Source organism: Felis catus, chromosome B1 (assembly GCF_018350175.1).
Source record: "Felis catus isolate Fca126 chromosome B1, F.catus_Fca126_mat1.0, whole genome shotgun sequence".
NCBI lineage: Eukaryota > Metazoa > Chordata > Mammalia > Carnivora > Felidae > Felis > Felis catus.
Window position 1 is genome coordinate 170302874 of NC_058371.1, and position 26727 is coordinate 170329600.

Genomic DNA, 26727 nt, shown 5'->3' on the forward strand with positions numbered 1-26727 from the left:
AAAACCCCGCCAATTAAAGTTTCCTGAGCTTCAGAACTTTCCTATGTGTGTATAGCGCATTTCCAGTTTGCTGGAAGTTGATTCATTTTCACGTATACAGTGTGGTGCGCAAACATTTCCCTGCCTCATACCCAGAGCACATAAACCTTCGGCACACTTTATGAGCTAATGTCCTGCACAGCGTCTTGATTCACAGAGACCAAGGGGAGGCATGATGTAACGTATTTTCCGCTAGAAGATATGCTCACTGAGGCAACGTTCAGACTGCTGGCAAAGCCAACCCAAATTCTAAGGACCACGAAAACCGACACGAAAACACGTTTTCTTCTCCCCGTTTAGAGTTACCAGGTTCCAGCAAGGTGGATACGGAGCCCGCCTCCCCTCCACCGGGGACAAGGCGGCTCTTGTTAATGTTTAGTTTAAAGATGGGCAGTGTATGAAGGCTGCGACCTACCATCGCTGCTTCCCCTGAGGACTACATCTGGTGAAGGTGTCTGCCGGGAGCGGGAGCCAAAGGAATCTAGGCTGTCGAAGGAATCATCTCTGCCGTGGCGAGGGGGGGAGAGGGAGTCGCTGCGCTCAGAATCCCAGCAGTCTATGTAGCCACTGTCTCGGATACTACGTTTAGGACTCTCAATGTCATCCGTCTCCTGTCCAAAAATAAAACGAAAGGATTATAGACACTTCAGCAACAGAGGGAGCGCCTACAATGCCAGGAAAATCCGTCTCCAGTGATCTTCCAAAGATCCCGCATGTAGTGTCAGCATGGAAAAACCATGGCACGGATTATCATCTACAAGCCAACATTTCGTTCCGGGACCTTCCCTGCTGCCACTGTCCCGATCAGAAAATCGTGCGCCTTTCAAAATATAAATAAATAAAAACAAAAATCCAAGTAGCTCCTACCCCACCACGTTTCAAAAAAAAAAAAAAAAAAAAATCAAAGGAATTAAGAGTAAAAGATCATTACGTTCGGATTCACAAGGATACAGTGACAGACAAAAGCAAAAATAAAAAACGAAAACCTTAACCTTGACCCGTCTTTCGGAATCCATAACCGCATGCCCGGTCTGGGACCGAGCCCCCGGCGTAGCCACGCAACTGCTCCTGTTTACGCTATCTGGCAAATGCACACGGCATTTGTTTTTTGCAGCAGAATCAGTTCCGTAAAGTCCTGGAGCGGCATGCTTCCATCTCCTGCTACCTTGAAGGGAAATTCCTGCTCTGAAAGGGAGCTGTCTTTCTGAGGCAGAAAGTTTAAAAAAAAAAAAAAAAAAAAGCAATGAAAAATATGCAAAATGCTTTTCCTGATGCCTCAGAAGAATCCAGGCATGCTTTCGCTCTCGGCCAGCTCCTGGCGCTGGGGGAGCTGAAAGCACTTGTGGCTGACCCACATGTTCAGAGCAGTGAGAACAATGGCCGTCTTTGACAGCCTGTGATTATAAATTCTTTCCAGCGCAAGCAGCACATACTAAAACACTGAAACCCCAGCAGAAGAAAGGTCAGTCAAAGCCATCCTCACCCTTGTATTATAATAAAAGCCTTGTTCCCGCCACTGTCTTCGCATTAATTACAATAGTCCAGGCTGACGAAAACAAAAATAACTCCGGTCACTCAAAGATAAACCTCAATTTAATCTCCTCCAGACTGTCGCTTAAAATGAGGGCTGTGGATGATGCTGGCAGAGGGGCATGTTCTCGTCCGCAAGGACTGGAATGTCACACTGTGGATGTCCTGGGATGATCAGGAAGGTCCCTTCCACATTCCCAACAGAAAGGAAAAATAAACAAATATTCTCTCCATGTTAGCGATTTTGGAAACTGTCTGAGCTGACTAATATGCCCACTGGAGCCAATGCCTTTGTAGGAAGTGCCTTTGCCAGCTGCTTTTGTCAGTTCTATCCAGCCCCTCTGACACACTCCCCCGCGGGAGGCGTGCTGAGGGGACAGGGAGGCTGTAATTCACAAGGCACACACGGGTTTTGCCTGGAGGGAAGGGAGGAGTGGGAGAGAGGAGGGCAGGACCGACAGGAGCACTCTGCAGTCTCCACACCTAGGACCTGATTACTGCCCCCCAAGAATAGGTTGTCCAGTGGCCTGGGTGAGGGTGGCCCATTTGACCCTCCAGAGGAAGGCAGAAATTCCAGTTATGGAAATTAAGGTAGTTTATTTGTAGGTCAAAAGTTAACGGGGACTTGAACAAAAGCCAGGCCCGACTAGCTGCAAAAGAAAGAACTCGTAACTAATTGAAAAGCATAGATCTAAACTGGATATGGTTTTGTATTTAATGTCTTGGGAAATGCAAATAATAATCTTGGGTTATTTGTTCACTGAGATTGGGCCAAATGTCTGAAAAAATGAAGGTCGCTTTTACTGAATCCTTACTGTGTCTATGGCCATGCGTGATGCTTTTTTGTACATGTATTTAATCCTCACAACCCTACAGTGATGTGGTTAGTCTCGTCCTCATTTTATAGAAGAGAAAAGTAAGAATCAGAAAGGTTACGTAACTTAACTGAGGTCACATAGTAAGCAGGAAAACTGTGATTCCAACACAAGATTCCGTCTCCAAATCCCAAGTAGTAAAACCTGACAACGTTCCATCAACTTGGGTGTTATTATAGTTGCTATTACCGGCATCATCTCTTCAACCACTGGACCTTCACTAGGTTCTTACTCTGTGAACGATGCTAACCTGGATGATGCTCTTTTGCTAAATGCCATTTATGCCTAAATCACCAAACTATAAACACTGCAAAACAGAGGTAGGTAGGGGCATGGTCTTGGAATCTCGACTGCCTGGGTTTAAATCCCGGGTCTACCTCTTGTCATTTGTGTGACCTTAAGCAAGTTATCTCACCTTACCTGGTCTCAGTTTCCTCATCTATTAAATGGAGCTAGTAATAACATCTATCTCACAGGATTGCTGGGCAATCGAAAAATGCCTGACGCCTAAGTGCTCAAAGAGTGTTAGCTATGGTTATAATTACTACCATGCATTCATTTGGGCATGTGCATGTCAACATGCAAATCATACAGAACTTATGAATGTAGTTAAGGACACAATCTGTACATGCACTGATACTCTTCTTCTCCATTTATACCCCATAACTAGATGCCTTGGATGCAATTTTCATCAGGGAGGGCACACACTTGGAGCTAGGCCACTGGTCACATCTAGAAAGGACACAGTTTTACGAGCCGCTTGGCATAGCATTACAAACTGGATTTTCAAGAAAATAATAATAATCAGAAATGCTCCCCCAAAGGCCCAAATGTCTTCTTCCCCCTACCCTACAAACCACAAGAGAACAGAAAGAAAGAGAAAGTCAACATGTCTCTTGGAGCTTCAGCTGCTTTCTCACAGCTTGTTATGGGAAAGAAAAACAGAGAAGCCATTCTGTTCATGACTGCGTAGAAAGCCAAGAATGAAACCGCGGATCAAGCAAGAGCTGGAAGCTAAAAGGCTTGGCCAGTTTGTAAAGTGAAAAACAAGCCACCCGTGGTCATCCTTGGCCAACCTGGTCCCTTGGAACCTCAGGGTGAAGCAAGAAGCTGGTTCTTCTGCCAGAAGTAAAGATGTGGACATTAGCTGGGTGAACAATTTTATTGGAGTCCATCAAGTCATGCAAAGTTAAGCTTCTGGGGGACAGCAAAAGCTATCAGCCAACACAAAGGCTAGCGCGGTCTAAGTTCCTTTTTTTGTGGGGTCTAGTTATGTCATCGATGGTTTTTGTCCAGGAGCCCAGCAGCATTTTGTCTTCTACAGAGAGCACTTTAGGGACGGGAGAGAAGACTCAAATCTGTCCAGTGCACTAATTGCTAGTTGTTCTAGTAGACGTGAGCTAACGAATGCAGTGTGAACTACCAACATCTCTGGTATTTTTGGATTGTTTCACTCATCTGTCCTCTTCTTATCCTCCTTTGTCAGAGATAATGAGAACCAGCTAAGGTTGCCGGGTGACTTACAGTATCCGAGAAACTCCAGATGCCTCTGTGTTACCACTCAACATTTTCTTCTTCTCTGTGATTTATAAAGTGGCTAACTCCCATACCGGAGTGTTTCAGGGTTCTACTTTTCCAACCTGATGACCCATCTGCACCCACCACACTCTGGTCGGGGAAGCTATTTACATCTCAGATATTGATGGACATCTTCCACGGGCCAGATACAGTCCTAATGCTGGGGACACAACGTTCTGCAAAGCCAATAAATATCCTGTCCTCGCAGGCCTTATGGTCTACTGGAAGAGACCAAAGATAAACAGATAAATGAATACAAAGTTGGGCGGTAGTATCATGAAGAAATAAGGCAGGGTAAGGGAAGAGAAGTTGATGTTGGCAGAGGTCTGTTCCTGCCTATCACATTCCCCGCTCTTCATCCCTTGCTCTACTTGACATCCCTCACCTCCTGAAGCAGTGGTGCTTAGGTCAGTCACGGCACCCGTTGGCCCGGTCACAGAGCCTGGTTCAGGAATAGGACCCACACTGGGCCAGGGTAAAGCCCTAGCAATTGTGCAGCTGGGCCAAGGAGGAAGAATTCCCTTGCTTTCTGGACAAGGAGCTAGAAGTAGGTAACCCTGTGGACGTTGTTGGCCATGTTCCCCGATGTGAGGAAATCTCAAGGAGAGAGAGAGCCGTAGAGAGGAAGAACCTAGAATGTTTGCCTTCCAGCTCCCGTCCCCACGATTCTAAGGCCACCTTAGTCCCCGTGGTTCTTCCTTCAGTCTCAACGTTCTTGCAATATTTCTCCTTTGCTCCACTTCAGAGTCCCCTCTTTTGGGAGACCCCCCCCTGACATATCCAGGCTCACTGACAGGCCACCGTCACTATGCTTTCAGAGATCTTTTCTCAGTATATAGCAACAGCAATCTACTATGACTACCCACTATGTGCCAGAAGCTTACGCTAAGGGCTCTACATGTGTCACTTTACAAGTTGATAATTTTTATACACATTTCTCACCCTAGGAAAATGAATCTAAAAAATTTCTGGCTAGTCTCCTTTGTGAAAGAAAACCTTTTAATTCCAAATTTATTTCAGCCTGCATCCATGCAGAAGTGTTCCTGGCTGTCCCTTCAATATCTGTTCTCCGTTTCTTCTCCATTGAAAATATCCACAGTTTTTAGCTGCGGTACAGTCTACCTCTCTCAAGTCTTTCTTTGCAGTGAGGCATGGATGTGTGACTGAGTTTAGGTCAATGGGACAGAGGTGCGTGTATGACTTCGCAGAAGTGTGTTTAAAGGGAAAGCATAGGCCCTTCTTCCCCTCATCCCTCCTTTCTCTGGACCCCAATGTGGATAAGATGGCTACAGCTTGTCCAGTCATGTTGGACCAGAAGGTGAGAACCCAAGGGTTGAGGATGTTGGAGTAAAAAGAAGGACCCTGGGTGCCCGATGTGATGATCACCTGCCCACTGCTCACATTCAGACCTCTTTTTTGTGACTCTGAAATAAAATTCTATCTTATTTAAGTCACTGTTAGGGTTTTCTGATTTCTCAGATAAGGCCAGTTTTAATAGATAAAATGAAATAAAATATATTCCAGAGAAACAGATATCTCCAGCACCTCCAGGTGTGAAGTTCAGGTCAATTACTCTCTACCTAGAGGTATGGGAATACTACAGCGGGCCATTTTAGTTAAGTCATGCCTTGTCCAGGGATACCAAGTATTCCCTCGTGTCCTGTGATGTTGTCTACATTCATTAAAAAAAGGGAACAGCTGGGGGCGCCTGGTGGCTCGGCTGATGAAGCGTCCAGCTCTTAATTTAGGCTCAGGTCATGATCTCATTGTTCGTGGGATTGAGCCCCATGTTGGGATCTGAGCTGACAGCGTGGAGCTCGCTTGGGATTCTCTTTCTCCCTCATCTCAACCCCTCCCCCATGCATGCATGTGCACGTACTCTCTCTCTCTCTCTCTCTCTCAAAATAAGTAAAAAACATTTTTTTTTAAAAAGGGAACAGCTATTGGGGCGCCTGGGTGGCGCAGTCGGTTAAGCGTCCGACTTCAGCCAGGTCACGATCTTGTGCTCCGGGAGTTCGAGCCCCGCGTCAGGCTCTGGGCTGATGGCTCCGAGCCTGGAGCCTGTTTCCGATTCTGTGTCTCCCTCTCTCTCTGCCCCTCCCCCGTTCATGCTCTGTCTCTCTCTGTCCCAAAAGTAAATAAACGTTGAAAAAAAAAATTAAAAAATAAAAAAAAAAAAGGGAACAGCTATTAACAACAACAGGTCATCTCAAGGCAGCTGACATAGAGAATGGTCTCAATAGAAGGGAAAGCTAGGAGAGTTGAAGATCATAATTTTTTTTTAATGTTTATTTATTTTTGAGAGAGAGAGAGAGAGACAGACAGAGCATGAATGGGGGTGGGGGGGCAGAGAGAGAGGGAGACGCAGAATCCGGAGCAGGCTCAGGCTCTGAGCTTCGGCACAGAGCCTGACATGCGGGTCGAGTCCACAAGCTGTGAGATCATGACCTGAACTGAAGTTGGACGCTTAACCAACTGAGCCACCCAGGCGCCCCAAGAGACTTGAAGATTATAGAGGAGCTGAGCTAGTAAGAAATGTCCATAACAAAAATAAATCAGATTCCAAGAGAATCCAGCAAAGAGAGGAACTGTGAGGCAGGGCTTTTAAACAGTTGTAAAAAGACGACGCGGGGCACCTGGGTGGCTCAGTCAGTTGAGCGTCTGACTCTTGATTTTGGCTCAGGCCATGATCCCAGAGTTGTGGGATCGAGCCCCACCTCAGGTTCCATGCTGAGTGTGGAGCTTGCTTAAGATTCTCTCTCTCTTCCTCTCTCTTTCTCTCCTTCTGTCCCACCCCCCCACTTGTGCTCTCTCTCTAAAAATCTAAAAGAAAGATGACCCATCTACCAGTAAGATTCTTTCTCTCTCTCCCTCTGCCCCTTTGCCACTTGCTCACTCTCTGTCTTGGTGGGGACAGGCGGGGGGGGGGGGGCAAGTTTGTCAAAGTGCGAATGTCTCTCAGGGGGTCTCATTAGTGCATTTAGTTTGCATGTTTGAGAAATGAGGAAGGGCAAGGCCTTAACTATTTGTGCTACAATACGGACCTTATCCAAAACCCACGGATGATACAAGTGAGCCTCAAGTGAGCCTCACCACGTCGCTAGGCTGGTTGGGTGGGGCTGCTCACAGGTAATACTATATCCTAGAACTTTGGATGAGTTCACATACATCGCTGAACCTTAAAAGGAACATACAGGCGGGCACACATAAAACATCCCACTGTTTCTTTGACAAATTCCTACATTAGATCAGTCTTTCCCATAATCAAATAAATAAATAAAGCTTTGAATAGTGTAAAAAATGTTTTCCAAGTTTCCAGGTCATCCGAATACAATGGCCATAAAATGCACATCTCAGGAGAGAATGTTTCTAATTTGTCAGAGCCCAGTGGATGCCCACCCAGCAAGAACTTGGCAGACTTACCTCTCACCCACACCAACGCCCTGACGGGTAAGCAAAATGACCTTTAGGACAAATGCAGAGCAAGTCTTCATTTTCGTATAATACTGTATTGTTTAACTCAGGCGTTACTCCCCCAAGAAAACAAGCACTGAGCTCTCTGGCATGCAAAGCCACATACTCACAGACTGAATTTGCTCTTTGGGAATTAAAGTTGGGGAGAGCTCATACCTTCCATTCTCTGAAGGCTACAAAAAGTTCAAGTAGGCATGGGATACACAAGGCAGAGAACTCATTGGTAAGACAACCGGTCCTTCCCTTGAGTGCAAGACATCGCGGTGCAATTTCACCACACCAAACCATCATCTTAAAAAGGAGCAAATGTGTTGATTTCCCTTCTTATCTTAACCTCTTGGGATAAAGAAGAAAAGTCAAGTTACCTTTCTCATCTGAGCCAGCAAGCCTTCGAACTCCTTCAGGTTCAGTGTGGTTCCGCTATAGGATGCAGAGCTGTTTGCTGCTTTTCCCAGCCAGTAAATGGTAACTAATACCTGTGAAACAAAACCATGCCCAAGGGCAGGAGAATTTTCCCTCGAGAATTACTTTTTAAGCTAAGGGATCCGTAATGCTCCACTAACAGGAAAGCAGGAAGGAGAGAACGTGCAACACCGATGCATAAAAACCACCATCCATGAGGTAGCCATTAAATGTAAAATCATTTTAATAAGAACCCAACGCTCCATCAGTCAACACAAACATGATTCGGTAGTTAAAATAAAGCTCCAGTTTTAGGAAAAGGTTGGTTGTAACAAAATGATCTCTAAGATGGCAAGAAGGAGAAACAAATCCTCCAGAATTATTTTTATGTAATAAAGGTTTCAAAATTAGGAAGTAGAAGTTTTCTATAACTCCGGAGCCTTTACCCAGATAAGCAGGAAACGGGTTGTCAATCCCTTTTGAGAGAAGGTCTTTTTAGAGGCTCACGATTTCTATTTGTGGGCAGAGAGGTTCTGCTAAGATCAACTGCAAAACCTCAGAGGAGTGAGCCAGGTTAGTTAGTGGTTCCCAACACAAGTGCAACACAACCCATCTAACTGAAATCAGAAGAAAGCAATCCAATAGAGAGTACGATTTTCAGATATCCAGCTTTGGGGTATAGTTAGATTCCTATTAATCTGAGACGGGAATTTGTAGCCTGGACAAGATTACTGCCAGTTAAATAACCTTGCATGCTTACAAATGCCCAAGAAGTTTCAAGAGTCTGAAGCTGCAGTCCCCAGTTAATTTTTTTTTTCTGTTTTTCCAAAGAAACTGTCCACAAAGGCAAATGCTCTTTGCATCAATTTTTCCAGAAAACCCAGAAGGCTGAAGAGGAGCTCCTTAAAACTGAATTATTGGGATCTGAAGCTTACGGAAAAGCTATTATTTTACTTTCACATGTGGTCTTATTGCTTCAATCAGGCTGGGAAGTACTTATGGTACCTCCTCCCTCCACTTGCTAGACCAGGAAATGCTTTGGACAATGTGATATGTGTACATGGTTCCAGATGGCAACAGGCCCAAAATATGGTTGTGGGTATTGATGCTACGATGCGATTCGGTTTTCCACCTCTGTGGGAAAATTGCACCTCAGGAATCCTTCAAAACTTCCAGAAAGTCTTGTTAAACTGATTGCTTACAAATAAATTTCCAGAGAACAGACAATTCCAAATGTCAGGACATTAACTAGGACCATAAACTAACTAATGTGGGCTAAGAGTATGAGGCTATTTTGAAAGGTGTGACAGGAGAAAGATAGAACGGTGTTGTGTTTTAGATTATGGGTTTTCCGATTTGTTTAAATGCATGAGAAAAAATGGCATATAGCCCTAGTTTTACAGGAGGAAAAAGAAGACAAGAATGAAAATGTCAACCAAATATAATAGCACCCTGGAAATTAAAAAAAAAAAAAAAAAAAAAGGAGGGGTCATAGCCACTTTTAAATTTTATATACACAAGGTCATTTCTTAGATTCCTAATTTAAAGTTAAAATAAACGAGCACTGGGAGACCTGGGTGGTTCAGTCGGTTTAGTGTCTGACTCTTGATTTCTGCTCAGGTCGTGATCCCAGGGTTGTAGGATTGAGCTCTGTTTTGGGTTCTGTGCTGAGTGTGGAGCCTGCTTGAGATTCTCTCTCTCTCTCTCTCTCTCTCTCTCTCTCTCTCTCTCTCTCTCTCTCTGTCTCTCTCTTCCCCTTTACCCCTTCTAACCCTCTCCCATTAAAAAAAAAAAAGCACTAATGTACTTGCTCTTTGAAAATAAGATCCAACTCCAAAAAGTTGATTTGGGGAAGTATTAATAAAAACCCAAAAGATTAATTAAAAAAAAACAGAAAAAGTACAGACCCATGACAGTCAACACTATTTATATCATGCTGATCTTTTCCCTAAAAAAAAGTGTGCTCAGCTGCTTTATTTAATAATCCCATCTGTGCCTACAAACAGAAAGGAACTGAGATTAATGCTGAGACAGATCATCTTGTATTTAAGAAACAATTGCAGAGTGCGAGCTTTCATTTATTTACTTCTGGAATGAGTCCTTATTAATTACAGAAAACTCCCCCATCTATAATTTTTGTTTCTATCACAGTGATTGATTATTCTATCAGAGACACCTATCTTTGTGTTCTAAGGACTCTTCCTAGCAAGGCATACAGAAGGCAATGAACTTATGAGCTAAATTTTACACCTGAACCATAAAAATTAGAAGGAAAGATGTTTTGAAAGTGAAGTGAAAACACTTACATTTTTCAGCTTCCTACTGTAATCAAGGCTCCTAATTAAGGAAAAGGAAAAGAAAATACAGTCAGAATAGCAGTTGCTTCCCTGTGATCTTCCCTTAAACACCTCTAAGATGTACTTGAAGCAGACACATATCATGAAATCAGCAGAATATATCATTTTTTCTAAGGTCTATGATGAGTGATTTCAGGTACTAAATAAAATCATTTAGGAAGCAAGATGCAAAAGGACGAGACGAAATCAGCCTTCCAAAGTGCACCATGAAAAGATGAATGCCTTTTAACATCTGGAAAATGAAGGATTCCATCTAAAAACTAGGACTGTTTATATTTGTACTCTCAAAGCTCAGCTGTTAAGGTAAAATTTGTGCCTTGATTATAGACCACTGTGAAATCAAAATCTTACTACCCTTCCAAAATCTTTGTACAAGTAGTACTAAAAGTCTAAAGGCTCTAGAACCTTACTTAATTAAACAGACCTGAAAATATATGCAGAAGAGGCAATGTTACTCAAATATTTGTTCTTGTCTGTTACAGATAGAAATTAGTGTTGGGAATTAGCCATAAGCAGGAAAATATGTGTGTTATGTTCGAATATACACATGTGCATTCTAAAAAATACATAAGTACTTATTCTCGAACTATAAACAAAAAAAGCTAGTTGTTGATACTTTCAAAATACTCATACAGTGGAATATAAAAATTTCTACAAAATTATTCCGAGGTTTCTTTAACATGTCAACAAGTAAATGCTAGGAAAAACGAAGGACTGCATTTCTTTTTCCCACAGTAACTTCAGTTGGGGTGGAGAGCAGGGGAAGGGCGAATATAATTGTATTGCAAACACCAGTCAAGAATTCCTTCAAGCACTTAGACACCAATTACTTCATTGCTGCTTATTCTGACCCAAAGAACATATTAATAAATAGGTGTCCAATTTTAAGTCAGTGGATATTTCAGGGAATAGAAAACAAGATAGTATATGCTAAGGAGATAAACCCATCAACAAGGGCTTGGATTGAAGGAAACGTTGGTCTCATTCGGATTTAAGAGAAAGTTTTCAAGTTTCCCCTTTTTAGTAGAAAAAAAATTATGGCATTACCTGCTTAGATGTTTGCTGGGATTTTTTAACTTACAAAAACAAAACAAAATGATGAAAACAAAAAAAAATCTATGCAAGATTTGAAATTGTAATGAAAGATAAGTTAAGAATGGGGAGCAAAAAATGTATTCTGTATTGATAATGAAACTTCATTGACTATCATTGTGACCCAGTTCTAAAAAATCCTGCTTGGCCCATAGTAGGAGCTCACAAAATATTTGCTGAATGATTTCTACCTAACAACCAATTGTGTGAAAACGCTTCCAAAATTTTCAGAGACATGCTCAGGAGCAAGCCATAGCCTTTCCTCATTTTTATGCAATTGCTTCAATTCCCTGGAATAAACTTGCGGCATGCCTTTCTGGATTAGGCTTTCGTTCCCCATCAAGGTTGTCTGGCATCCATTACAGGTAGAGTTCACTAAATTACACATGCAGTAATCATTTGCAGCTTGTCCCTCTTTTTTTTCTTTCTTTCTTTTTTTCTTTTTAGTCTACTCAAGTTACCTCTCAAAAAAAAAAAAAAGAAAGAAAAGTAAGAAAAATTACCTCCAATAAAAGCTAAACTAAAGAGCATTTAAAAAAAAAAACACACAAAAAAACACGTCATGGGAATCTACCCCTCCAAACCAAGAGCGCACTGTATACACTGTATGTTAGCCAACTTGACAATAAATTATATTAAAAAAAAAAAAAAACATTTCAGGAAAGTATCCACATTTGCTCTGTGGGATCTGCCCCTGTACTGTATGGCTTACCCTATTAATTAGTGGCGTCAAGGGGTGTTTTCCATCTCTACTAATGTTCTGCTCAACCCTCAGAGGGTAAAGCAGAAAGACGCAGCACTTGTATTTTAATCTACCATAGCGATAAGAATCTACATATGTTACAAATGTTCCCTGTCTGGTGCCAGATGAAACCAGCATCATTTACAGAAAAGCTGTGAAGCAGATAGCTCATTCTATGCCCCACCCTTCATTAAAACTAGAAATGAGTTTCTAAGTACTGTAAATGAATTTATGGTATAATTTTAATACAAAGTTCCTTATGTTCTTCTAGAAACTCATACAGTGAAGGAAACACTTTTCTCCATAATGATTCTAGGTTCAGCATCCTGCCAGGTTTGTGGGCTGCCCACCTACCACACTCATTTTTGCTCATTACCCTTCTACCACACCAGATACTTTGCTTATCCTTTTTAAAGAGCAAGTCTGTTGCTCCTCTCCAGGCTTTCTACTTGAACTTCCTCTGCCTTGAATGCTCTGTAGGTCTTCACATGGCTGGTTCTTGCTTCCCATTCATGTCTCAGCCCACAACCTTCAGCTGAAATGCGACTTCTTTAGAGGGGCTATGTTTGGCCACCTCTGGACTGGTCACTATCTTTTTTTTCCAGTTTTACTGAGATTGACATATGGCACTGTGTAAGTTTAAAAAACACAACATGATGATTTGATACATGTATATGTTGTGATGGTCACTATCTTTCACATCATCTTTTACTTCCTTATCAGCACTTATCACTCACTCCCTGTGATTATCTTTTTGATTTACTTGTGTATTTCTTATCTCCTGACACTGTGTGTAAATTACCTGTGAACAGGAAGTGTTGGCTATCTTGTTCATTCCAGTTGTCTAATGACTGGAAAGTATCTGACACATAGTAGCCGCTCAGTAAATAGTTACTGAATGAATGAACGAAAAATGATAAAGTTACGGAAGGTGATAGGAAAGCCTTGCCTAAAGAAAATAATAATTCTCAAGTGAAGGAAGAACCAAAAAGGGAAGAAAATGAGGAAAAAGCATACAAAAGGGGAGAGAGATGGAAAGACAAGATAAAGAAGAGAGGGGAAGCACAGGGAAGAAAAGGAGATGGAGAACAGAAGCAGCTGGAAAGATAAAGAAAAATGACAGAAGGAAAAAAAAAAGACAGGAGAAGGGGAAGATGATACAGTAACTGAGAAGGGACTGACTGTATGTCATTCATTAGTCTAAGTGACTTTTCCTCTTCAGGTTGTTTTCTGTGTCTTTTTCCTCACAAGTTGGTTGGACCATCTTCCCAGATCTGAGCGAGCTGAACACTGAGCAAGCTTTAGCTAGAATCATACCTGTGAGAACATTCTGTCCAATTCCATCTTATAGATAAAGACACAGAGCCCTACTGAAGCAAGAGAACTTGCCTAGGATTATAGACCCAGGGAGTAGCAGGTCTAGGGGCCAGACTCCTGGCTTCCTGATACCTAGGTTTTTGTAGATAGGCAGTAGAGGTGATATAAACTCTGAATCTCTAAAATCAAACTGTCTCAAAATTCTCCTGGTTTAGTGACACATTGATTTAGAATAGCTTCAAAAAAAAAAAAATGCAGTTGCCAACACCGTCAAAGCAAACTTTCCTTCACCCTCCAAGCGATATGCATATCACTAATTGTTATGATGTCATATAGTTACTACTGCTTCTGGCCACTTGCCACCTAGGTCAAACTACGCATGTCAGATGAGGCAGAACCCATCTCCTAAAATGAATAATTTATAGAGGCTGGATTAGTATATGGAGCATGTGATGTCTAAAATGAGGTTTATGGTGGTTTCCATATTCAAATACCATAATTGGTATTCTGTTTGTGCCCTTAAGTAATTTTTTTCCATGAGAAATATTAAAGAAAGGTACCTTGACAAGACTGAAATGATTTTATGTAATCAGTTCCCAGTCACGAATCATAAAATCCAATGTGAACTAACTTGATTTCATTCAGTAGCTTCCTTTTTTTTCCCCCCAATCAATACTGGCAACGAGTATACAATTAAGAGCCCTGAGTTTTGGCTTCTCTCCCTTTTCTGTTCCTCCATGATAAATGGCCCAAAAGTAATCAAAAGAAGTGTATGCAGTCCACAGACCCTATCTATGTAATCAAGCTTATTATTAGGGCATATTCATGCCAAATGTTGTTGACCAAAGTGGGAAATGTTTTGTATGTCATGTGTAGAGTGTGAAGGACTTCTAAGCTACAGGAAAGTTATCTCTACCATCTCATGACGATCTTTCTTCTCATTACCCTGGTCACCAGCCATTCCTTTCCAGAGAAGCACACTGCCTTTTCTTTTATTGAGCCATTCTATCCCAAAAATTCTTTGGCCACAAACATGGCTCAGTGAGTAGACACAGTCAACAGCAGTCAAATAGCCAATAATCCATCTTCAAAGAACCTGATCACTGACATATGAGAAAACAGTTACAAATGTAAATGAGGAAGCGATTTCTCCAGAATCTATTGCCCTCTTTGCATAACAAACAGTGCTCGGATCTGTTTACCAAGTTTGTAGTCTTCCAAGAGCCTATTCAAATGCCCAACGAGAGCCAATAAAGGCTTTTTGTCTAACACAGATTCTGTGCATATTTCTCTCTTGCTTCTCCCTCCAGTAAGTCTCACCTAACATTTTTCTCGTTCTTTTTAACATTCTAACTCTCCATGTGTGATTTTTGCTTTAAAAACATTACATTTGATCAGAATGAAAGCCGTACACAGGGGGAAGGCCAATATGTCTTGTTTGGAAAGCTTGATATTTACCTTCACGTTTTTATTTTATGAGACACGTGCAATACTCTGCTTCCTAGACCTTACAACATCATTACAAAGTTACAAGTCAAACCATAAATAGGTTTTCCTTAAACATAAATCTTTTTTTTTTTTTTTTTTAATTTTCAAGTTAGTTAACATACAGTGTAGTCTTGGCTTCAGGAGTGGAACCCACTGATTCATCTCTTACATATGGCACCCAGTGCTCATCCCGGAATGTGCCCTCCTTAATGCCTGTCACCTATATAATCCAGTTCCCCAAGCTCCCCCTCTACCAACCCTCAGTTTGTTCTTGTATTTAAGAGTCTCTTATGCTTTGCCTCCCTCTGTTTTTATCTTATTTTTCTTTCCCTTCTCCTATGTTCATCTGTTAAGTTTTTCAAATTCCACATATGACTGAAATCATATGATAGGTGTCTTTCTTTGACTTATTTCGCTTAGCATAATACATACCCTCCAGTTCTATCCACATTGCTGTAAATGGCAAGATTTCAGTCATTTTCATCATCAAGTAGTGTTCCATTGTGTGTGTTTGTGTGTGTGTGTATATACACACCACATCTTCTTAATTCATTTATCAGTTGATGGACATTTGGGCTCTTTCCATACTTTGGCTATTGCCGATAGTGCTGCTATAAACATTGGGGTGCATGTGCCCCTTTGAATCAGCATTTCTGTATCCTTTGGATAAGTTCCTAGTCGTGCAATTGCTGGCTCGTAGGGCAGTTCTATTTTTAATTTTTTGAGGCACCTCCACACTGTTTTCCAGAGTGGCTTCATCAGTTTGCATTCCCACCAACAGTGCAATAGAGATCCCTTTTCTCCAGATCCTCACCAACATCTGTTGTTTCCTGAGTTGTTAATTAGCCATTCTGACCAGTCCCTTAAACATAAATCTTGTGTTACTTACTTGACTGTTACTCTGTTGGATGTATCCTGTAGGTCACTAGGATCAAAAAGTTGAGATTCTCTAAGGCCGAGCTCTTTACAGCCTCTCAAGAATAAGATGATATTGTCCTGGAGGGAAGAAAAGAAATCCAAGTCTATATTATTTTATATTATTTTTATGATCCAGCCCTTCCACTTTAATAGTCCAAATTACCAAAGGGATGTCAGTCATTAAGACAGCAAGAGTCAGACCTAAATTATGGCTTGCTGGAAAATAAAATCATATTTGGTTAGGATATGCCAAGGTAAACAGACACTTTCAAATTTCTAAACCCACAGCATGCCAAATTCATTTTTTTCCTTTACCTTAATACATCTGTGTACAACTGCAAGTAAAATATCATTGAAAAGCAGAATATAGCATCTTTTAGGGCACCTGGCGGCTCCGTCAGTTAAGAGTCCGACTTCAGTTCAGGTCGGGATCTCACAGTTCATGGGTTTGAGCCCCATGTTGGGCTCTGAGCTGACAGCTTGGATCCTGGACCCTGCTTCAGATTCTGTGTCTCCCTCTCTCTTTGTCCCTCCCCTGCTTGTGTGCTCTCTCTCTCTCTCTCTCTCTCTCAAAAATAAATAAAACATTAACAAAAATAAATGGGAAAACAGTCTAGACTTAATTGGGAAGAGAAAAAAGAGGGGCATTGAAAGCTTTTGCAAATAATGCAAAAGACCCTTTCCAACGTGAACATTTTCTCTTTGAACTGGCAGAGTAAGAGGCACCATTGACCATTGACGATCCTGCCCTTCACCTGTTGAGAGTCAAGAATAAACAGATGGCTCTGAAAGGGACTACAACTGTGGGTCACCCTTCTGGAACTGCAGGGCATTAGCAGCAGGTTTGTTGGTTACAAGGTCCTCACTGTCCTCTTCCTAGAAGACTTCTGCTAGAGAGACCTACAGGAGAGGAATAATAAAGGGGCCCGACCAGTGTGAATCCATCTGAATACTCTAAGAAAGTTACTACAAAAATCTGAAATGACGGTGGTCACGGAATTATATTCACGCAAGTGCTGTTCAACAAAGTAAACCAAAGAGCATTGTGTTTCCCAATTACCCAGTCTGTAGGCCAGATTCTAAGATGACCCCCAAGAATGCTGCCCCCTTGTGTACACACCCTGTAACAATCGCCTCCCCTGGAGTGCTAGGGCCCCGTGAATGTGATGGATATCACTCTGTGATTACCTCACTAACCAGCCGGCTCTGAGTTCATTGAAAGGAAGATTATCTGATTGGGCCTGACATAATCAGGGGAGGATTTCAAGAAAGTGAACAGAATTCCTGGTGGCCATGAGTTCTGTAGCTGCAAGGAGATGAATTCTGTCAACAAGCACATAAGCTTGGAGGAGCCTTGGTAGCAGAGATAGGACCTCGGCCCCAACCAACACCTTGATTTCAGCCCCACGAGACTCTTAGCAAAGGACTCAATCATGCTATGTCCATACTTCTGATCTACAGAAACTAAGATAATAAATGGGTATTGATTTAAGACTCTAAGTTTATAGTAATTTTTTATGCAGCAACCAAACAATTAATACACCCAGGCTCAAAACGACAAGAGCAATAGCAATAAATTGCTAACTTTTATATAGCTTATATTGAAAGCATCCTCCCAAGAGCTTTATATGTACTAACTCATTTAACCCCTGTACAACCTTAGTAGGTATTTTACCTTAGTAGGTATTTTGTAGGCGCTGATAGCAGGTATTACTGTCATCCTCATTTACAGATGAGCAATCTGAGGCACAGAACAATTAAGCACTTTGCCCAAGTTCACACAGCCAGCAAAGGACGGAGGTACAAAAACAACATGACATATAAGATGGACACGAGCATCAAATCTGAGGCCGGCACCAAAGGAAGATGATGCTGTGGAACTAGGGGCTGATCACAGAGGGCCTTGAAGGCCATAGAAAGCAGACCACAGAAATCACAGAGGGGCTGTCATCTGAGAAATGGTGCTCAGATCTGCAGCAGAAATAGACTGTTGGGGGTAGGCCTAGGGGGAAGTAGAGAGTGTGAAGGAAGGACTTCAGAGCGGTAAGACAGGAGGCAGGGAGACCAATGAGAAGATACTACAGTCTCACTTCGCTTCCATGGAGGTGACCCCTCCCAGAATGTTTTGTGTCTTTGCCGTGTCCTGGGTTTTCTTCAGCAGTCACGACGGGCCATCCCGCGCAAGACCTGCATCATTCACACACCTCTTACAGAGTGACAAAAGCTGGTCATAGTCCAAAGCTAGCCACACCCCCGATAGTCTCTCCTTCAGTTACCTCAACTACCTTTTCGGTTGGTCTGTGAGCTCTGAGGACTTCTCACCCAGAGGAAAACAAAGGATGGGTCCGGGTATTCTCTAGGAATCATTTGGGACCACAATAAAAGGACCAACCTTTGACCACCACGGAGTCCCACAAGAGGCACACGACTGTGGCACTTCAGGTCCTTAAGAAAGGCAAGGAGGTGCTCTTCCCTTAGGCATCCCCAGATGTGCCCTCGAACGCCATGCTATATTCATCACACAGACTGCGTTGCCAGCTGGGCTGAATGACAGGGGCTGGCAGATTTCAATGACTGCCGGCCTCCTCTCATCTCCTTGCTGCAACCTAATGAGACTGGAGGGGAGCCAGACCCCGGTCAGGAGAAAAGCCCCGAGAAAAAGCTCCGCAGCCAAGAGCTCACAGGGGCAGCAGCCAGAGTGGGTAAAAAGGACTGTGCCTTTAATTACATAAAATGCATTCTGCAAATTCCCATCTGCCTTGCTCTTCACACTGAGATGTTTCCACATGTACAATTCCAAGAAAAACTCCCATCTTGGTGTTGTACCTCCAGCAGCCAAACTATACAACAGAGTCTCGGTCCCACAGGAGAAGAAGTAAAAGACACTGATTTACGGCAGTGACCATTATATTACCTCCTCCTATTGTAGTATTACAAACCCATTAAAACTTAGTAAGCCTTCAAAAAAAGTTTTTGAGTGACTCTTCAAACATGTCAGTCGCTAAAAAACAAAAAATTGGACACTGAAGAGACACGATGACCAAATGTAATTTATGACCTCTGATTGGATTCTAGATGCAAAACAGAAAAGTAAATAAGGCTATAAACATCTAATTTAAATATGGACTGTATGTTGGAGGACATTTATTGAATAAATGTTAATTTTCTTAGGCAGGATGATGATGTCATATAAGAGGATGTCTTTATTTTTAAGCAAACGTATGAATTGTTTAGGGATGATTTATGATAACGTCTATGACATAATTTCAAATGGTCAAAAAAGGTGTGTGCATATGAGAGAGAGAGAGAGAGAGAGAGAGAGAGAGAGAGAGAGAGAGAGAAAATATTTGCCCGTCATGAAGAAAGAGATAAAGCAAATATGGCAAAATATTAACAATTGGTGAATCTAAATTAGGGATTGGCAAACTTTTTTTCTGCAAAAGGCTATGTGGTAAATATGGCTTTCTGGGCCCATAATGGTCTCTGACAAAATGACTCAGTTCTGTCATTGCACCCAGACAATACATAAATGAATGGGAATGTCTCTAGTCCTATACATTTTATTTATTTTATTTTATTTTTTTTTAATTTTTTTTTTCAACGTTTATTTATTTTGGGGACAGAGAGAGACAGAGCATGAACGGGGGAGGGGCAGAGAGAGAGGGAGACATAGAATCGGAAACAGGCTCCAGGCTCTGAGCCATCAGCCCAGAGCCCGACACGGGGCTCAAACTCACGGACCGCGAGATCGTGACCTGGCTGAAGTCGGACGCTTAACCGACTGCGCCACCCAGGCGCCCCAAGTCCTATACATTTTATTTACGAAAGCAGGCACTGGGATGGATTTGGCCCACAGGCTGTATGGTCCACAGGGCCTATGCCAGGTGAATGCTGCGTAGACATTCACTAGGCCATTCTTTCAACCTCTCTGTACCTTTGGAACTTTTCCAAGAAAAGTTGGGAGAAGAGGGTTTTAAATTTATAGAAGCGTATTCAGCTACATGGCTTGGCTGGCAAGACCAATTTCATAAAATTCAAGGAGAAAATAATGGTTGCCTCAGAGTCAACTATTGCAAAGTCACTGAGGTAAGTGATCAAGTGCCACTGATGGAAAGTTACCATCTCTGGCTAACTGGAAAGTACTGTAACCCGAGTCTCAATTCAACACAGGCACTTAATGTAAAGTTCCTAAAAAGAGTCCATTTTGTGTTAGACTAATATTAATGTGTGTATTTAGACCGCTGTTTTTGTAACTACCATGCATTAGCTCCTCCTTGTTCTTGGTGCAGTGGGTTCCCATTTCATTCATTTGTGGACCTGCCCCATGCGTGAAAACCCTCCCCAGGGCTCTAGGGTTAAGAAGGCCTGAGCTTTCCGCCCTCCCTAGGGCTCTTCTCTGAAAAAGTCCTTGTACTTTGCTACCTACCTGCTTTTCTTGCTTCAAAGGCAAAATGAAGGAAAACCCAGGGTGGTCTCTACCTCCAGAGTGTAGCAGTATCCCTGGCCTATAGTAGGTACTCACTCAATATTTAAAATAAATTAAGTGCTGCATTCTAGGGACTTATGAGAATAACAACAACAACAACAACAACAACAAAAACCAATAAAATTCCTTATCTTCATGCAGCTGACATTCTAGTAGGTAAATTCATAAGGACTTACAACAAAAGTCTCTTATCTTCTGGATTAATTTCCATGATACATTAAATGGCTGGATTTGTTCAAGACATCCCTAAACAGAGGTCTGCCTTCCAATCAGACAGTGGAAGTGAGAGAAGAACAAATATATCAAGGGACACTGTAAAACAGCTTTGGAGTCCAAAGGTCTCCAGTTAGAATTCCAGTCCCATCCATTTATTAGCTTTCGGCCTTGGGCATCGTTTCCGAATCTTACTGATCCTCAGATTCTGAATCTGTAAGGTGGGAGGGGTGGGGGGGTGCCATCAACCTTACAGAAACACCAGAATTATAGAGGATATATATTAAGAACACAGCCAATGTCTGGCACCTTCTGGGCATTCATTAGATGGAAGTTATTATTATATTCTTGTCAACTCAGGTCAAGAAAGGCCTATGGAAAGTGAAATGAGGAATGGTTTATCCGTCCATGAAAAACAGACACAGTGTATATACACTATAAATATACACTACAGCCCTTGCCAGTGACATGGGACATGGTGAGAGGAAGGAAGGAAGGAAGGAAGGAAGGAAGGAAGGAAGGAAGGAAGGAAGGAAGGAAGGAAGGAAGGGAGAGAGAGAGAAAGAAAGAGAGAAAGAAAGAAAGAAAGAAAGAAAGAAAGAAAGAAAGAAAGAAAGAGAGAAAGGAAAAAGATAAAGAAAGTTTAAAAAGGTAGTTGCTATTATTGTTTAGTTACTATTATTAACTGCCAACTTGTCACTTTTCTACAGGCTACCTCAAAGTTACTCACAAGCTATGTACCAAAAGTCCATTTGTAAGACAGCTGCTGACATGTCATTTGTAATTATCTCACAGAAACAACCTCTGCATGGTGGTTCCCAGAACCAAACATGCCCACTTAATCCAAAATGTAGGTGGAGGGAGTATTAACCATAATAACCATATTAACCATATTACGAACCTAACTGCTGAGCAGAACAACATTTCAGCGGGAAAGTGCATGCGTTGAGAAAAGCCAAGCACGCAGCCTTCTTGGCTTCCAGGATTCCGGAGGCCATAGAAAAAGCTTCATCAGCCCAACGCAGTACCACGGGAGGGACGAGGGGAGAAGGGTGGACGAGCAATTGAGCGCAAACCTCTGATCACACCACGGCCTGATCCTTTCTTCCCCTCGTATCTTCAGAAGGCAGGTAGGAGCCTGCCGCTACCTTTCCCCTTCTCCAGCTGTCATTTCCAACTGGACAGGGACTTCTCTGTTCCTTGATCCTCTGCAGAACAGCCTGCAGCTTTCCAGCTCGGGGGAAGGAACCAGCATTTAATGGTTCTCTAGGGAAACCAAACAGGTGGTAAGAGGCTGCCTTCTTTGTCCGATCTCCTTGGCTTTCTTTCCTTTACAGCCAACAGGGAAAGGTCAACATGATGGTGGGTTTGGAGTTCACAGAAAATGAAAGGAAGCTCATTCGTGTTTCAAGTGAACCTAGATGCCTACACTGCCAGGTATTCAAGATGCCATATACACCCAGCATCCATATAATTTTCTGTTTCAACAAATGAAAAGACTGAGTGGAAATAATAAAATGTAAACTGTGATGACATCTGCTGAATTTCTTATCTTAATACATTTTCTATAATAAATATTTGCCTTAAAAATCTTAATAAGGATTAGGATATCTCAAAAAGATTTGCAAGTATATCAGAGAGGATCAGATCCTTTTGGAGAATCAATAACTAATATCAATATTACTTTTCTGTATTATATTACAAGGTTTGATTTAAAAAAAAAAAAGAAAGAAACAGGGGGCACCTGGGTGGCTCAGTCAGTTAAGCGTCCGACTTCAGCTCAGGTCATGATCTCACAGTTCATGGGTTCAAGCCCGCGTCTGGCTCTGTGCTGACTGCTTGGAGCCTGGAAGCTGGAGCCTGCCTCAGATTCTGTGTATCCCTCTCTCTCCGCCCGTCCTAGCTCACACTCTGCCCTTTCTTCTTTCTCTCTCAAAACTCAATAAACATCAAAAAAAATTTTTTTAAAGAAACATGACTTTTGTTAGGTTTTCTACGTGTGAAGCAAACAAACTCCCTTTAGCAGAAAAGCAATTACAGATTTCAGAATTTAAGGAATACGTTACCAAAACATCTCCAGGAACTTACCCCACAATTAATAGAATTCGGGGATTTCCTGGACCTGCCGTGTGCTCACGGTTGCTCTCCCAGCCTGTATGGGTTCCCGCCAAGCTCCAGCAACTGGCAGGTGCCCAGAACAATCAACACTGGCCAGACTTTCAACGCATTTATATTTGCCGGGAGTGCTTAATGAGGATAGCAGGCCTTCCACCGGGAGGTGGCTTGTTATGCCGGGGGGTGGGGGTGGGGGAGGAGCGGGGGGCGGCAGTTCTGGGGAAGCTTGACCCAGAAGGTGGCAGCTCGGTGGCTGCTAGAAGGAGCAGAAGACAATTTATGGATGGGAGATGAGCAGAAGCATGGCAGGTGGCAGGGAGAGAAGGAAAAGCTGGGGAGGGGAAGAAAGCCAGGAGAGGGCAGCTGGGGGAGCATGTGAGAGCCCTGGGAAGGATCTGGACTGTTCTCTGGGTGGTGAGGACACAAGGGCAGCTGAGGAGGATGGAAGGAGTCTGCGGATCTGACCTTTATTTACAGAGACAAGGTCTGGTGGCAGCAGAGGGATCCACTGGCTGGAAGACAGGGTCCACTTAAGAGATTATTACAAGAGCTCAGGGAGAGATGAGGAAAGCCTGAACCCACACAGAAGCAACAAGAACAGAAAAGAGGGGGCGGTTGTGAGCACCCCCGTTGGCTGGTCAGTTGAGTAGATGTGGAAGTAGAAAATGAGAAGGAGGGTGTTTGAGGCGGTGCTGAGGTTTTTAACCACTGAGACCATCTTCAGGAACAGAGGAGGGGGAGATTTGCGAGAACTGGAAATGATAAATTAAGTCTGGAACATTCTGTATTCAAAGAACCACAGCTCTTTGGGAGCTTCTATTTGGGTCTGGAGCTAAGGGGTGAATTCTGGTGGAATTCTGCAGGTTTGGAAATCACCAGGACGTGCCCATGGCAGGACAGGGAGCATGATATTGCCCAGGAGAGTTCAGACAGGACAGGAGACACTAAAACAGGACCATCCAGAATGCCAACATTTAAAGAACCGTCCGAGGAGAAGGAGCTCATTATGCCTGAAGAGAGGCAAATGAGAACAGGAGAACCAGGCAAGACTGCCAGGGAAGCCAAATGAGAGCACTGTTCAGGGAGCCCCGTGTTTTCCAGAGCCAAATGCTACCATGTTGCATCTAGGGTACCCACACTGCCACTTACTGGCTGAATAGCCACAGGCAAGTTGCTTCCCTGGTCCCTGCCTCCGTTTCCTCCTCTAAAAGAGTAAATCCTCACAATGGCCTCCAAAGCCCTCCAGAAGCTGCTGCCCACTACCTCTCTGACCCCGTCTCTGCCGCCCTCCCTCTCCCTGCAGCCAGGCCCAACTCCTTGCTGGTCTTCAGCCAACCCTGCCAGTGCCTCTGCACTGTTCTTTTTCTTACCTAGCTATTACCTAAAACAATCTCTGGTGTATAGTAAGTCAACATCCAATAAATATGCATGGAAGGAAGGAATGACCATCAAAATGGAGATACTCATAATATCATAGGGCTGCTGTGAGGAGTTAAGTAAGAAAATATACATAAAGTGCTTAGAAGAGGACAATGTTTGGCACGATGAGTGTTTTCTATTATGATACTTATTTCTATTAGAATGTAAAGTGTTAAGTCGTCAACGAATGGATTTTCTATTAAAAAATTTTTTTTTAACGTTTATTTATTTTTGAGACATAGAGAGACACAGCATGAATGGGGGAGGGTCAGAGAGAGGGAGACACAGAATCCGAAACAGGCCCCAGGCTCTGAGCTGTCAGCACAGAGCCCGACGCGGGGCTCGAACTCATGAACCGCGAGATCATGAGTCGGCTTAACTGACTGAGCCACCCAGGCGCCCCTGGATTTTCTGATTAGAAGGACATCACTGACTTTTGGGAGAATTTCCCTGCAATGATAGGGTAGAAACCAGACTGCCAAAGTTAGGAAGTCAGTGCAGAACCAAAAACATTGGAGAAAACACACAGAGACGCCTTTGGGAAGTCTGGCAGAGAAGAGATTCTGAGGTGAGGGATGGTGGGTCCAAGGAAGGTTGGCGGACTGGTTCTTTTAGGCAAGTTGCATGGCAGGAGAAACGTGGCGCCCTGCTCATCCTAGAGCTTCCCTGCCCCTCCCAGACCACTGATGCTATCATCCTCATGAGCAATGCTCATTCATTTGAGGTTTGAGCCATCGGTTCTCCACCATAATGACCTTCCATCCTACTCATTATTTCTGTCACAATCATGGGGGACGCTGACGCCAAGCTCACCACTCAATACAATCAACATTTTAGTTGACTTTAAATTCTCCACGGGCAGCCTGTTCGATAATCTGGCCTTCCAGTTCTTTAACTGCTTTGATTCCAAAAGTTTTTACTTACACGCCCTATTTCAGGGTCATAATCGTCACCCATACGTGGCCTGTGGAGTTTTAAACTCCAACATCCTACTGTGGGTTTAGCCCCTCTCCCTCCGGGCTCCTCATTCCTTCTCTCCCATAGTGTTTGCTCTTCCAACCCATGATGCCCCTTTTCTCTCAGTCCATTTCCCTCTCCCCTTGCTGCCTGGTTTCCTTCACGATCCAGTCCAGACCAGTGAGACTCTTCTACTGCTCCTCTTCTTGTGTCTTCAGCACCCCTACCTCTCTGTCTTTCTGTTAAGGGGCAAAGACTAGGAAAAGGAAATAGCGCAGGTGGAACAGTTAGCCTTGGAAATGAGCCTGGTGGCCAACCCACACAGCCATCTCTTGCCTCTATTCGAAGAGGGATCAGGTATGCCCACTCCCCATGTTTCTACATGGGGGGACAACACTTCCGGCCCCTCACTCTTCTGCTGCCAGGTTGGTGTGGGAGAAAGAACAGGGCATGCTCAGTTCAGCCAGTTTGGACTTCCCCTCTGTGGAAGACAGCCCGTCTGTAAGACATATGTGTCCTGTCTGTCTCTGCCATGTGGTAAGAGGCTTCTCTCTGTGGGGGAGGGCTGTGGTTGTCCAGCTGTGCCAGGAATGGGTGGATAAAATTAATTCAGGAGTGAGGATTAGCAAACCCACTTGGCTACAGCTCTGAACCCATGTTCTCCTATTTGTTTCATGAGAAGTAAATCTGATATTTTGGTCTCTATTTGCCTCCTGTGTTTATGCCTCAGCTGAGAGGGGAAGAGAGGAGTATTATTTACCGATCGCCCTAAATCCCTAATGGCCTGCCCCTGGTGCTACTGGAAATAATGATGCTGTTATTGGGTCTGGGGCTGCTATAAATTTATAAGCTTCCACCTCACTGAGCCCCACTGGATTTACTTGGTAATCCTTCTACGTGTCTTTGATCAGCCCCTCTCCTGGTCCTTGCTGAGGTTTTTACATGCCTCCTCTGCCTTCTAAAATCTCTCTGCCATGCCTTCATCTTCTCCATCACAGATAGATGTCATTAGCCCCCAAGAGTTAAATCCCTTCACTCTGGGTGATCCCAGTTCTGCATATGAAAGCTTTTTTTTTTTTAAAAAGGAATATAAAGTAGGATATTTTAAGGCATTTGAAAACAATCTGATAACATTTTTTCAGCCATGGGTGCAAAATGTAAGTCTACGTTAGAGTGATGATCAAACAGTCAGTGGTATGCTACATTACTTTTAGTTTATTTCTTCTGAATTTATTCAAATATATTTACTGCATATTCATTAAATGAAAGGCAACGTACTGTGCTAGGTGCTTTGGGCAGAAAGGGGTCATGGTAAGAGTTGGGACTCTTATTTGCAAGTGAGAGAACTCTGGATGGAAACAGACATATATTGGATTACAGAGCCCAGTACACCCCAGCCTCAGGGGAGTGGGGATGCACCTGACCCTTTGAAACTGGAAGCTGGGACCTCATGTATTTGGAACCTGCAATTGCTCCATTTCTTGTCTGCTCATTCTGCAGGTTGACTTATTTGCTTTCATTGCAGACAGGTTTCCTCCACATGGATCCCTAGTTACCAAGTTTCATATACGAAGGTTGTCACCCCCTAAGAGGACTGATTCTTTTTTTCCCGTGCAGTTCGAAAAAATCCCAGGGAAAGGAAAAGACCCTTATTGGTGAGGTCCCCTCCCACAGTGACTAACGGGATGGGTAAAAGAGACCATGAGTCATTTTAATCAATGGTGG

The 26727-nt window shown here is 43.1% G+C and overlaps 1 protein-coding gene across 14 annotated transcripts in view; it reads right to left on the bottom strand.

The window, feature by feature from the left end:
* LIMCH1 (LIM and calponin homology domains 1) overlaps nucleotides 1-26727 on the bottom strand; it is a 331860-nt gene that overhangs the window by 93145 nt on the left and 211988 nt on the right. For 8 of the 14 annotated variants that reach the window (XM_023253162.2, XM_023253168.2, XM_023253165.2 and 5 more), the window contains exons 4-7: nucleotides 15784-15890; nucleotides 10205-10235; nucleotides 7862-7972; nucleotides 455-650 (exon numbers count right to left, since the gene is read on the bottom strand). In XM_023253162.2, coding sequence (XP_023108930.2) covers nucleotides 455-650; nucleotides 7862-7972; nucleotides 10205-10235; nucleotides 15784-15890 — 445 coding nt within the window. Of the gene's footprint in view, nucleotides 1-454; nucleotides 651-1031; nucleotides 1425-7861; nucleotides 7973-10204; nucleotides 10236-15783; nucleotides 15891-26727 lie in introns of those variants that run through there. The other 6 variants (XM_019829586.3, XM_019829584.3, XM_023253163.2 and 3 more) reach the window with 5 other exon arrangements.